Raw genomic sequence first — 14,138 nt, 5'->3', positions numbered from 1 at the left:
ATTGTAACTTTTAAGGGACCGAATGTTCCAACGCTGTTATAGCGGTTTCTGCCTAGTAACAAGGATGGGACCTGCTGTGAGTGTGTTGATAGATTTCTCAGATCAGTTCAAGAGTCAGTCAATTTTAGTCAGTCATGAGCAGGTGAAGAAGATGACTAGTTCCATGCAGCTAAAGTGCTTCATTTAGCCCTGAGAGCCATTTACTTGTTCCCTACTCCTGAGAGGGTTCAGCTTCGGGGCAGCCAGCCAAGAAGTGTCACAGACAAGACAGGGATACGGGCAGTAATTCCAGTTAAGTTAAATTAAAGAAAGTCTGTTAACTGCAGTTCTATCTCCATACTGTGGGCCATTGGGGCAAAGGGAGGGTACCCCTTTGGGAGTGGTAGTTACTTTTGGAGAGAATTCCAAGACAGGATCTTCAAAGCTGGAGACTGGAAACGCTCATGAGGAAGACAAAGTTTCAGTGAGCTTGGTTGACTAATGTCTGGGTGGGTTCTTCAGAAATCAAAGGCTCTGTCATGGTTGCATCTGTCACTTACTCTGTAGTGTGGTGTGTCTGAGCACAGTTTGTCTGTTAATTTACATGCATCTTAAGTTGATTCTGAATGTTAAAGTAGAAGATATATCTTGCAAATTGTTTTATCCTTCTAACTTATATAGTAAATTTTATTTTTGTTTGTTCAAAACCCTGGGATCTTGTGGCTTTATTCCAAAAGCAGATGTCTTTAATCTCAACCTTTAACTACTTTAAACAAAACATTACTGGTTCCTAACTGGACTCCGCCCCGCCACAACATTTATTCCCCCATCCCTAGTTGCCCTTGAGAAGGTGGTGGTGAACTGCCTTCTTGAACCGCTGCAGTCCATGTGGTGCAGGTACACCCACAGTGCTGTTAGGAAGGGAGTTCCAAGATTTCAACCCAGCGACAGTGAAGGAACGGCGATATGTTTCCAAGTCAGGATGGTGAGTGGCTTGGAGGGGAACTTCCAGATGCTGATGTTCCCATCTACCTGCTGCCCTTGTCCTTCTAGGGTAGGCTCGCCCAACCTTTTTGCGTGGGGGCCACATTTCAATTTCTCTCACACACGGGGCGGGGCTGATGAGCAAATTTTGGAAAGGTAATGTTTGACACAACATTAAACATGAATTTTTTTTAAAAGCTGACATATGAAAAGAAACAACTTGGTGAGCAAAATAAAAAGTCACAATAAAGCGACAATTTAAAAAATGAGTAATAAAGATGACCATTAGAGCGTGAAAGGGTGAGTGTTTTTGTATCCAGCTCACTCCCAGTCTCAGGGTGTCACTCACTCACTAACTGTGAGAGTGCCTGTTGGTGTGTGGGGTGAGGGTGAAGGAGAACCCAGAGGCAGGGAGGGAGCCTGCTCACCCCCACCCTCCCCTCACACTCACTTACTCACTCACCCTCATTAAATCAGCCAGAGTGGGTGCAGGTGGGGAATAGCAGAAGAGAGGCCTTGCCTTGAAGCCTAGTGATATCCGAAAGTGGGTGCCCACCGAGGACCAGAGGAATCGCGGGGAGAACTGGGCCAGATCACCAGGAGCGGGGTGAAAGCAGCTAGAGCTGGGCCAGAACACCAGAGGCAGGGTGGGTGGCGATGAAAGGAGAAGCGTGGTGAGGGGAGGCCCCACATGCTCCAGAGTCTCTCTATCTTCACATACTAGCAGTTGCCAGTATTCACTGCTCCTCCAATCACAGTCTGTTTCTCTCCCATTTTTTGCTGCTGATAGGCTCACGTGCCTATCGGCAGCAAATGCAACAGAGAAAACACATCGTCATTGAAGGAGCAGCCACTTCAGAAATCTTCAAACTCACTGACCCGTCTTACCAGCATTTTCAACAATTGCTCCATGGGCCACACAGAGGGGCTTCTCTGGCCCGCAGGTTGGACAAGCTTGTTTTAGACGCTAGCGGTCGAGGGTTTGGAAGGTGCTGCCGAAGTGGCCATGGCAAGTTCCTGCAGCGCATCTTGTAGATGGTACACACAGCCGCCACTGTGCGTCGGTGGGGGAGGAAGTGAATGTTTGTGGATGGGGGAACCAATCAAGCGGACTGCTTTGTCCTGGATGGTGTGAAGCTTCTTGCGTGTTGTTGGAGCTGCACTCATCCAAGCAAGTGGAGAGTATTCCATCACACTTGTGCCTTGTAGATGGTGGACAGGCTTTGGGGAGTCAGTAGGTGAGTTACTCACCACAGATTCCGAGCCTTGGACCAGGGGAGATAGTGGCATAGTGGTAATGTTGCTGGACTAGTAATCCAAAGCTAATGATCTGGGGACATGGGTCCAAATCCCACCATGGCAGCTGGTGCAATTTGAATTCAATTAATAAATTTGGAATTATAAAGCTAGTCTGAAACTATTGATTGTCATTAAAAACCCGTCGGTTCACTAATATCCTTTAGGGAAGGAAATCTGCCGTCCTTAACTAGTCTGGCCTACAAGTGACTCCAGACCCCACAGCAATGTGGTTGACTCTTAACTGCCCTCTGAAATGGGTGAGCAAGCCACTCAGTTCAAAGGCAATTAAAGATGGGCAATAAATGTTGGCCTTGCCAGTGACAACCACATCCCATGAAAGCATAAAGGAAAAAAAAACCTGCCTTTGTGACAACAGTACTTATATGGCTAGTCCAGTTCAGTTTCTGGACAATGGTAACCCACCGGATGTTGAGAGTGGGATTCCAAATTTGAGTACGACATTTACATATCAGTCAAATTTCCTTCCTCACATTCTGCTTGTGTATGTAGCATAAACTCCATCCCTTACAAACATACTGCAATGAACTTAACAAATCATTATTTTGCTAACTCACTGAGTAAATGAATTCCTTCAATTACGAATGTCGGGTAAGTTCAGTCTGTTTCTTCATCGAGTGTAAACTGAACTTCTGGCTTCCCTTTCCTTATTTAGCTGTGGCATCTCCTGATAATCATCAGTATGTAATTCGAAGCTCCTCAATAATCCACTCCAATTGCAAACGTCACAAACAGCACTGTGGATGTACCTACACCACACAGACTGCAGCAATACAAGAGGGCAGCTCACCACCACCTTCTCAAGGGTAATTAGGGATGGGCAATAAATGCTGGCCTAGCCAGTGCCGCCTACATCCCGTAAACGGATAAAAAGGGCAGCGTTCAGCGAACACCCTGTTTGTTTTGAACATAATCACAACACAAAATTTTACATCTAGGCAGATGCTTTGTCAAGATTTGCTGTTTTTCAACTTAAAATCACAGATTTCAATCACAAATCTTTGCTCCAAACTATTTTCCAAGTTTGTGTTCTGTTGATAAATCTCTCAAAATCTTCATATGCTAGTAGTATTCAGTAGTAGTGTCTGGTATATGCAGGGTTAATGTGGGACTGAATACACTACCACACAAACAGTGATGCAAGAAGGCACATGACCTAGACCTAAGGTCTATGTGGTGGTGGCCAGAGATGTGTTAAGACCTAGGATGGAGATAGCCTGTACCCTTTACTGTATATTTGTATATAGTTACAAGTAGTTAATAAAGACTTGCTGTTAACATACAGAAGACTACGAAGACTTCTTTCACAGACATGTTCTGCAACCAACATCATCCCAACGTGGTGGCAGCTCTGGATCAAAAACCCTCATCCTTACAGAAATACTGAAAGACTAAGGAAAAGGACATCTTCAACAGATTCTGAACTGAAAGAAGCTCCCAACTGAAGCTACAGACGCTGAGAAAATTGACCAGAAAAAGCTCCATGAAGAGCCTGGAAGATAAGGGCAGAAGTTTTACTACAGCAGAAGACTCCACACACCCTCCCTTGGAAGCCCAGCTTCAGCACGCAGAGTTCATAGCCTGCAAGGGTGAGCCAAATCCTTTTCACTACCAGGCTGCAGCCAGTCCCGAGAAGCCCTTTTACTAATTCAGTGAGAAGCACCATTTGAATGAAACTCATCACTAATCCAGATTCCCCGACTCCAAGCCTCAACACAAGACCTCTGAACAGGAAAAAAAACAAATTAATAATCAACGTACTCAACTCTTGGGAACGTTGCAACAGTCTGAATCCCTAAACAGCGAGCCTGCAGTTCTTTCAAACGCCTCGCTATTCACAATGTTAGATCACTGTTTAAATCTAGTTGACAGAGCGCTGACCCAAGCAGCCACTGTTAAAAATTCTTCTTCCCGAAACTTGCTACCGCCATTTTGCAAAGCCCAGCAAGTGCGGGAAATCCATTGCAGTGAATGGTGATACCATCTCGGAAGCCTGTAAACTCTTAAAGCTGTACCCACACTTATAAAATCTTCAACATGGATCACAATTCCATACTTCCACCCCCACTGGGGCTCACCGAACAACCAGACCGGTCTCATTTTGAGTCTTACAGCATTGCTTTAAGTTTAAGTATAAAATCTTTATTCAATAGGGCCAATTGCAGACGACATCATTGCACAACAGGATATTGATGAGTCATCAGCAAAAGCTAAGGCTTTAAAATTCTTTGACATTTATTCCAACTTGAGATCCAATAAAATATTGGAAAGAGCCAAATTCAACAAGAGAGTCCAACTACCTGGGGAACCTGTCGATTCCATTACAAATGATCTGCACAGGATGGCAAAGGGGTGTGAGTGAAGATTTAAAGTCTAAGCTCATCAGAGACAGATTCATGGTAGGTGTTGCAGATGATTCACTTATACAAGCTGAAGATGAACTTACCCTAGACAAGGCAATCTAACTAGTTAGACTGTCTGAGCCACGTGCAAAACACAGGACAGTCCTATGGGGAGAAGGTACAATATGGGATAAAAGCCAACCTCAGTCCAGCTTATCAGGTCACAAAGATGCAGGGACAATCCAAGTCAGGGCAAGCAATTCCTGAATCCCGCAGCAGAGCGACCTTGCCAGCACTGCAGTGTGAAGTGCCCTCACAAGAAAGAGAGATCAGTGTCCTGCAAGTACAGCCCAATGCTTCCACTGCAACAGACAGGGACACTTAGGTAAACTGTACAAGTCAAAACCCCAGCCCCGCACAGATAGCCCAAAGCTAATCCACGAGATTGAGACTGAAAACCCAGAAGAGACACAGCCATGCTTCTTGAGTGAGATCAAAGATTGTGGTTCTTTATTTTGGAATGCTGACATTCTGGTAACTGGTCATCTAATAAATTTTAAATTAGATTCCAGTGCCAGCATGACAGTCCTGTCAGACAAGAAACCTTGGCTCAAAGGCCTCTGGCTTTGAACAACAGACACCCCACTTTATGGGGAACAGGGGGAGCCCAACACTGGGTCATCAGCATGATCCTGGAACCACTGAGCTATGACAGCAAACAAATCTTTGAGCTGATGTACATCATCCGTAACCAACCTCTCTCTCTCTCTCTCTCCTGAGCAGGGATGCCTGCATAGCCCTGGATCTCCTCCAGGCAGCAGAGGATGTAAAGACTACCACTGTCATTGCCAAGCCAGAACAGCAGAGTCCTAAATGCTCAAACATTAAAGAGTATTCAGCCTCTGATTTCAACTTCGATCTTTCCTCTCTTTGTGGAGCAGATTTGTCCATTATCATTCCAGGTCCTGGAAAGTCCCCAGTGGTCAGCCCAACCTACCATCCACGAGATTAGCATGGCACCTCTAAATGGTACCAGAGAATGATAAGCAGTCTGAGAAGCCTCTAGCTACAATGATGGAACAGCTGGTTGACATGGCATCCACTGTGCACACACTGCAACTTCCAGCCAGCATACCACAACCACATGGGATGCAGCAACCGGTTGGAAAATATCACCATCAAAAACAAAAAAAACAGAGGTGAGCAAACCATTCAACCTTCGTCTCGTCACAGGAGCGTTCTTCCTCAGCCTCAGAGGGATTTCAGGTGACTCACTGGGAAAAATAAAAAGCAGTACCAAGGAGACGAATACCATCTTCAGCCGCCTCACAAGAAACGATAAATAATCACAGCAACCATGCATCAGCACAACAGCTCAACTGACCAGGCGTGGCTCAACATAAAGCAATGGACGAAAAGAATGAAAGCATACCCAAATACCAGTCCAACTGCCAAGCTAACAAGAACCAGAACCAACAAAACCCACCACTCTCCCGCCAGAACAGCAAACGAGATGTGGAAGGGTTAAGGCCTCCAGACCGCCTGAACTAGAGGCACCAGAAACGACAACGGCAATCGCAGTCCTGTCAACCCTGCAAAGTCCTCCTTACTAACATCTGGGGGCCTAGTGCCAAAATTGGGAGAGCTGTCTCACAGACTAGTCAAACAACAGCCTGACATAGTTATCCTCACGGAATCATACCTTACAGATAATGCTCCAGACATCACCATCACCATCCCTGGTTATGTCCTGTCCCACTGGCAAAACAGACCCAGCGGCCCAGTGGTGTACAGTCAGGAAGGAGTTGCCCTGGGAGTCCTCAAAGTCGACTCTGGACTCCATGAAGTCTCATGGCATCAGGTCAAACATGGGCAAGGAAACCTCCTGCTGATTACCATGTACCACCCTCACTCATCTGATGAATCAGTGCCTCTCCATGTTGAGCATCACTTGGAAGAAGCACTGAGGATGGCAAGGGTGCAGAATGTACTCTGGGTTGGGGACTTCAATATCCATCACCAAGAGTGGCTCGGTAGCACCACGACTGACGGAGCTGGCCGAGTCCTAAATGACATAGCTGCTAGACTGGGTCAGTGGCAGGTGGTGAGGGAACCAACAAGAGGGAAAAACATACTTGACCTCATCCTCACCAACCTACCTGCCGCAGATGCATCTGTCCATGACAGTGTTGGTAGGGGTGACCACTACACAGTCATTGTAGAGACAAAGTCCTGCTTTCACATTGAGGATACCCTCCATCGTGTTGTGTGGCACTACCACCATGCTAAATGGGATAGATTTCGAACAGATCTAGCAACTCATGACTGGGCATCCATGAGTCACTCTGAGCCATCAGCAGCAGCAGAACTGTACTCGAACACAATCTGTAACCTCATGGCCCGGCATATCCCCCACTCTACCATTACAATCAAGCCAGTGGAACAACCCTAGTTCAATGAACAGGGCATGAGTGCATGCCAGGAGCAGCACCAGGCATACCTAAAATGAGATGTCAACCTGCTGAAGCTATAAAACAGGGCTACTTGTGTGCCAAACAGCATAAACAGCAAGTGATAGAGCTAAGCGATCCCAAACCAATGGATCAGATCTAAGCTCTGCAGTCCTGCCACATCCAGTCATGAATGGTGGTGGACAATTAAACAACTCACTGGAGGAGGAGGCTCCACAAATATCCCCATCCTCAATGATGGAGGAGCCCAGCACAGCAGTGCAAAAGATAAGGCTGAAGCATTTGCAACAAATTTCAGCCAGAAGTGCCGAGTGGGTGATCCATCTCAGCCTCCTCTGGAGGTCTCCAGCATCACAAGTGCCAGTCTTCAGCCAATTCAATTCACTCCATGTGATATCAAGAAACAGCTGAAGGCACTGGATACTGTAAAGGCTATGGACCCTGACAATATTCCAGCAATAGTACTGAAGACTTGTGCTATAGAACTCGCCACACCCCTAGCCAAGCTGTTCCAGTACAGCTACAACGCTGGCATCTACCCGGCTATGTGGAAAATTGCCCAGGTATGTCCTGTACACAAAAAGCAGGACAAATACAACCCAGCCAATTACCACTCCATCAATCTACTCTCTATCATCAGTAAAGTAATGGAAGGGGTCATCAAGAGTGCTATCAAGGGCACTTGCTTAGCAATAACCTGCTCACTGATGCCCAGCTTGTGTTCCGCCAGAGCCACTCAGCTCCTGACCTCATTACAGCCTTGGTTCAAACATGGACAAAAGAGCTGAACTCCCGAGGTGAGGAGAGAGTGACTGCCCTTGACATCAACGCAGCATTTGACCGAGTGTGGCATCAAGGAGCCCTAGGAAAACTGGAAATCAGGGGTTAAACTCTGCTGGTTGGAGTCATACCTAGCACAAAGGAAGATAGTTATGGTTGTTGGAGGTCAGTCATCTCAGCTCCAGGACATCAGTGCAGGAGTTCCTCAGGGTAGTGTCCTCAGCCCAAACGTCTTCAGCTGCTTCATCAATGACCTTGCTTCCATCATAATTTCAGAAGCGGGGATGTTTGCTGATGATTGCACAACGTTCAGCACTATTCACAACGCCTCAGATACTGAAGCAGTCTATGTCCAAATACAGCAAGACCTGGACAATATCCAGGCTTGGGCTGACAAGTGGCAAGTAACATTCAAGCCACACAGGTATCAGGCAATGACCATCTCCAACAAGAGAGAATCCAACCATCGCCCCTTGATGTTCAATGGCATTACCATCAATGAATCCCCCACTATCAACATCCTGGGGGTTACCATTGACCAGAAACTGAACTGGACTCGCCACATAAATACTGTGGCTACAAGAGCAGGTCAGAGGCTAGGAATCCTGCAACAAATAACTCACCTACTGACTCCCCAAAGCCAGTCCACCATCTACAAGGCACAAGTCAGGAATGTGATGGAATACTCCCCATTTGCCTGGATGAGTGCAGTTTCTACAACACTGAAGAAGCTTGACACCGTCCAGGACAAAGCAGTCCGCTTGATTGGCACCGCATCCACAAACATTCAATCCCTCCACCACCGACACACAGTAGCAGCAGTGTGTACCATGTACAAGATGCACTGCAGGGATTCACCAAGGCTCCTTCGACAGCACCTTCCAAACCCATAACCACTGCCATCTAGAAGGACAAGGGCAGCAGACACATGGGAACACCACCACCTGGAAGTTCCCCTCCAAGTCACTCACCATCCTGACTTGGAAATATATTGCCGTTCCTTCACTGTCACTGGGTCAAAATCCTGGAACTCCCTTCCTAACAGCACTGTGGATGAACCTACACCACATGGACTGCAGCAGTTCAAGAAGACAGCTCACCACCACCTTCTCAAGGACAACTAGGGGTGGGCAATAAATGCTGGCCCAGCCAGCGAAGCCCACATCCCGTGAATGAATTAAAAAAAACTACTAACTTCAAGAACTTGAAGTAGTGTTAATGCTAATACTGTAATAGCAATAATGTTGGAATAGCATTAGGGTTGTGACAATAATGTAAATGCATAAGATTTGTAACAATGTAAGACTTGAAGTAAATTAAAGTAATCTAAATCCACGGGATAAAGACTGGGGAGGAGGTATAGTAGAAGAGTATAGTACATACAGGGTGAATGTGGGATTGAGTACAGCACCGCCCACAGTGATGTAAGAAGGCACATAAGCTGGACCCAGGGTCAGCGTGGTGTTGGCCAGACATGTGTTAAGACCTAGGTTGGAGCCATGCCTCAATCCTTTACTGTATATCAGTATATAGTTACAAGTAGTTAATAAAGACTTCTGTTAACATACAGAAAACTACGAAGACTTCTTCAACAGACACATTCTGTCACCAACACCATTCCAATACACGTCACTTTGGTGATATCCTCTCGCGTCATGGTCTGCCTGCTGTCTCAGGAACTCTGGTCACCGCATCAGGGTCATTGTTCCCTCTGGAACCAATCTTTTTCCCTCTGGATAACAAGCTGTCTGCCTGCCATCAGCATATTTGGCCTGGACTTCTGGATTACTGCTTGTCAGCTTTGCCTCAGCCGCTACATCTGGTTCATCTGCTGTACCATCATTGCTGCATGTATCTTTGTCACCACGATACATTTTGACAAAGAATTTGTCATACTGTACTCCTTCAGGCGACTCCACACTTTTTCCCTTCTTAATAATGGCAGTTGGGGTAAAATGGTGTATCCATCTTACTCAGAGTCTCCTGTCTCAGCAGTACTTCATCACCTGGCATCACATAAGACTGTCTGGCTCCCTTTCTGTGGTCTGCATAAAACTTCGCAGCACCCCTTTTCTCTGCATCATGATCTCAAACCTCCTGATCAACAACAATGCCCTTCAGCTGATATCTTGGTGCATGTTTTGCGTCCAAATAGCAGCTCAGCTGGGCTGTTTCCCATCGTAGTGTGTGGATTTGCTATATACACGGCCGCATACAAAGCAACGCCTCCTTCCAATTTTTGCCCTCAGCATGAGCAATTCTCTTAGGATTGGTTTTGTCATTCCACTTCCCCATTTGCCTGTGGCCATTTAAGGGTTATTCTGTGATGGTGAATGCCTGTGACTTGCATGTAATCTGCAAGAGTCTGTGAAATGAATTGTGGCCCATTGTCTGAATACAGAATGACTGGTAGACCGTGCCTTACAAATATTTCAGTCACTGAAGACACTGTTTTTTCTATCATAACATACCCACAGGCTGTAGTAAATCAATCACCACTGGTATGGACTCTCAGGATGGAAGCGGGCCTAAAATGTCAACTCCTACATTCTCCCATGGCCCAGCATCCTGCATACTGGTTCTGGTGGATCGATTCCACTGCTCAAGAGTTTATGCCCCATGAACGTTAGCTCTGTCATGCCCAGCAAGCAATTGTCTGCATTTACCGCAAGCCCTGCTGACTGCAACCTAGCCGAGGCTAACCTCAGGCTCGTTATGTTCCTCTCTACTGGCTCCGTGAATAACAATGTCACTTGAGATACTGGCTGTTCTTGGGATCCTTTGAATCACCTAATGGATTTTGTGTTGGTTAATCTCTGGTGGTGCATTGATGCCAAATAGCAATATCTTGTATCGGTAAAGTCCACAATGAGTGACAAAAGTTGTCACCTTCCCTGAATAGGATGAAGCTCCATTTGGCGTTATCCCCATTTTAAGCCTAATTTGAAAAATACCTTGCTTGTTGACAACTCTTGAAAGATTTTGTCCACAATGGGAATTGGCTGATGTTCTCCCACTACCGTTTCATTCACCTGTCGCGTGTTAACACAGAGTCTGATGTCACATTCTGTTTAGACACAACCACAACAGGGCTCATCCATCGCGTTGGCCCTTCAAATGGCTCCATGATGTCTTGGTCAATCAGTTCCTCGATCTTTGCCTCAGCTTTCCCTTTCAGACCAAAAGGTGTTCTGCGCACAGGCTGAGCTACAGGCATCATGTTCTCATCAATGGTTAATCTCACTTGGTGGTTGTGCAACTTCCCAATCCCTTGAAACACTGGTCCAAGCTTCACATAGAACTTCACAGAATTCACTTTCAATCCGATGTGAAGCACCCAAGGCTTGGGAATTTCTGCTCAGAAGAGGCTCACCATCCTCCTCAATCACTACATATTTTGCCTCTACATTCCGATCCCCAGCTCTCACAACCGCAATGAAGCATTCAACAGTTTAAAGTGAGTTTTCCGATGTGTAAGCTTTCTGACACACTTTCGAGGTGTGCATTTGTTTCTCTATCTTCAGTTCCTCCCACAATGCTCTGTCGCTAGCACTACTGTCACAGACTGAATCTACAATGCTCACTTTAACACCACCAATCATCACTAACTTTTTTGTGGCTACTCCCGCCAACAGAAACACATATCCATGATTGCTATTCATGTCCTCACTCTCTGCATCTTCAACTCATCTCAGAGCTGCGCTTTCATTTCTCTTTCTTTTATGTAGTTTGCCAGGTTTCCCTCCTGTTCAGCTTTGCTTCTGCACGTCTTGGCAAAAGGGTTTTTGCCCCCACATTTTCTGCATATCTTTCCCTTGGCAGGGCAGCAGGCATCTTTGCCAGTGCCCCAAGTTGCCACATCTGAAACACTCAGTCTTTTGCCGATTACATTTACACGGATCCGGTTACAACAGTGCCACTCGGTTAACCTCAGCTTTTGTTGATGGCAGAGGTAGGACCAAATTTCATGCTGTGAAATTGTCCATCCACTGCTTTCCAATCAGCTGCTATTTTCAAAGTGTCATCCAGTCTCCTCTTTCCAGCAGCTTATACCTAAACTTATCTGCCTTGCAATGTTGGACCACCTGACCCATTACCTGATTATTCAGATCGGCCACAACAGAATTGCATCCATCCGATGCCTGCCTCAAACAGGTCACAAATTGGGTGATGCTTTTTCCTTCTTTAAGTATTATCTGATGGAAAACATGCATTTAGAATGTAACATGTGGCATCATCACATAATGGTCTTTCAATGCTTCAAACTGCACATTCATAATCCACCTTTTCTCCCGTATCAGACAACTTCTTGAAAGTGTCCCTCACTGAAGCACCGTACTGAACAACAATGAGGCCAGTCACCGTGCTTTCTGCGCCACCGTCGCCCCATCCAAAAATAGACCGCGACTGTATATGCTTTGAACTCCTCCAGCCACACTTTCCATTTCACATTGGCGGTACTGGCATCACCCGGCAGATCAAACGCTCAGTTCCTGGGACTGCTCCAGCAAATGCCATGACAGAATCCTGTATGGCCCCATCTTTACCCTCGTCGCCAATGTCACATCTCAGGCTGAAAGAACACTCAAAGTCACAGATTTATCTGCAGGGGTCATATCATTTAATCCGCCATATTGGCTAACTTCTGACCACGTGCTCTCTGACCTTGGCTAACTTTCATCAATATACAACATACCATACAGTATAACTCAAGTATCTGAAGGTATTTTATTATCACTATGACAGGGGTGAGCAATAAACATTGGCTTTGCCAGCGGCACAACCTATGAACAAATTTTTAAAAGTTTCTATTTCCAGAATCTGGAATGGCTTTTACACATTTAAATTTTCTCAAATTCAAAACTACTGTACTTGACAACATGCAAAAATTTAGGAGCTTGAATATTCATAAGCTACAAGAGTCTGTTTATTTGTTTGGCACCCTTCCATACAAAATTACCTTCTACAGTTCAGTGACACAAAGAGACGAAGATACTTGACACTAGTAATATCTTTTGGTTTTCTGATGCCTTCCACCATGGAGTGTAAGCAGCAAAGATTGGAGCTGTTTCGGAATAAAAAAAGTCATTGCATGCCGGCCCAACTTTAAGAATTATTTAATTAAACTGAAGAATACCTTGCAGGTTCTCTCTCCTATTGCTCGGAGATTAAACAAGATGCTACGGGATTTATTGCTGCTCTTGGTTTACAATAAAATGATGCAATTTACAAGAGCTGTTAAAGGACTTTGCCAAACTTCTAAAACTGCATTAACTTTTTTAAATTTCAATTCTTAGTGGCATTGAAGTGACATTATTATCAAAAGCAGTTTAGTTTCAGCAATTCCCTGGAATTTCTACTCTCCTGGTAAAAACACACAAACCCAATAGGGTTAATGCTGCAGAAACTCACCACCACATTCCTTCTGTTTGCTCATCCCCCGCTCCCGAATCAGGCTCGATGGGCGACAGAAGATTCCAGTGGTCGGGTGGGGGGGTTGTCTGGGTTCTGGACTCCCGAGATTTTTACCTCAGGATCTCCGGCTTCTGGCGACTGCTTGTTTTCGCGGAGCCCAATTACGCGCCCATTTGCAGCGCATGCGTACAAGGCAAACCTCTGGGCGGGGCCAGGACCCGCGAGGGGGCGGGGACAGGACCCGCGAGGGGGCGGGGCCTATGTTGGCTGGGGTGGGGCGAGGCGTCTGAGGGGAGTGAAGCAGGGCTCCAAAAGGTTTTCACCTGAAGAAGAGTCATGAGGACTCGAAACGTTTATTCTGTTTTTTTCTCTCCACAGATGCCGTTAGACCTGCTGAGTTTTTTTTTCCAGCATTTTCTGTTTTTGTTTCAGATTTCCAGCATCCGCAGTGTTTTGTTTTTATAAAAGGTTTCCTTGTCAGCAAAGTGATGGAAGGAGTCATGGTCAGTGTCACCAAGTGGAACTTACTCAGGAATAATCTTCTCACCAGTGCACAGTTTGGGTTTTGCCAGGGTCTTGGTTCAAACATGGATCAAGGACAAAAACAAAAATACCTGGAAAAACTCAGCAGGTCTGGCAGCATCTGCGGAGAGGAACAATGGATCAAAGAGCTCAATTCCAAGAGGTGAAGTGAGAGTGACTATCCTTGAATTAAACAACTGTTACGATCCCCAGCTGAGGTTACCCCTGGACAAGCCTGATCCCAGGGTGGAACCCAGATTGATAGATCCTAACTTTTAATTTGATGTTTGGGGACTCAAATGATGAACACATAGGAAAACAACGTAAT

General features: G+C 45.8%; 1 protein-coding gene across 1 annotated transcript in view; it reads right to left on the bottom strand.

The window, feature by feature from the left end:
* The window catches only part of psmc3ip (PSMC3 interacting protein), a 54,998-nt gene extending 41,530 nt beyond the window's left edge, over positions 1-13,468 (bottom strand). Inside the window, exon 1 of the mRNA XM_078529553.1 lies at positions 13,286-13,468. Coding sequence (XP_078385679.1) covers positions 13,286-13,310 — 25 coding nt within the window. The 5' untranslated portion in view covers positions 13,311-13,468. The remainder of the gene's footprint in view (positions 1-13,285) is intronic.
* Positions 13,469-14,138: the final 670 nt, after the last annotated feature.

Source organism: Cetorhinus maximus, chromosome 25 (genome assembly GCF_964194155.1).
Source record: "Cetorhinus maximus chromosome 25, sCetMax3.hap1.1, whole genome shotgun sequence".
Taxonomy (NCBI): Eukaryota; Metazoa; Chordata; class Chondrichthyes; order Lamniformes; family Cetorhinidae; genus Cetorhinus; species Cetorhinus maximus.
The sequence above is the reverse complement of the archived record's forward strand: the minus strand, read 5'-3'. Positions and strand labels throughout refer to the sequence as shown.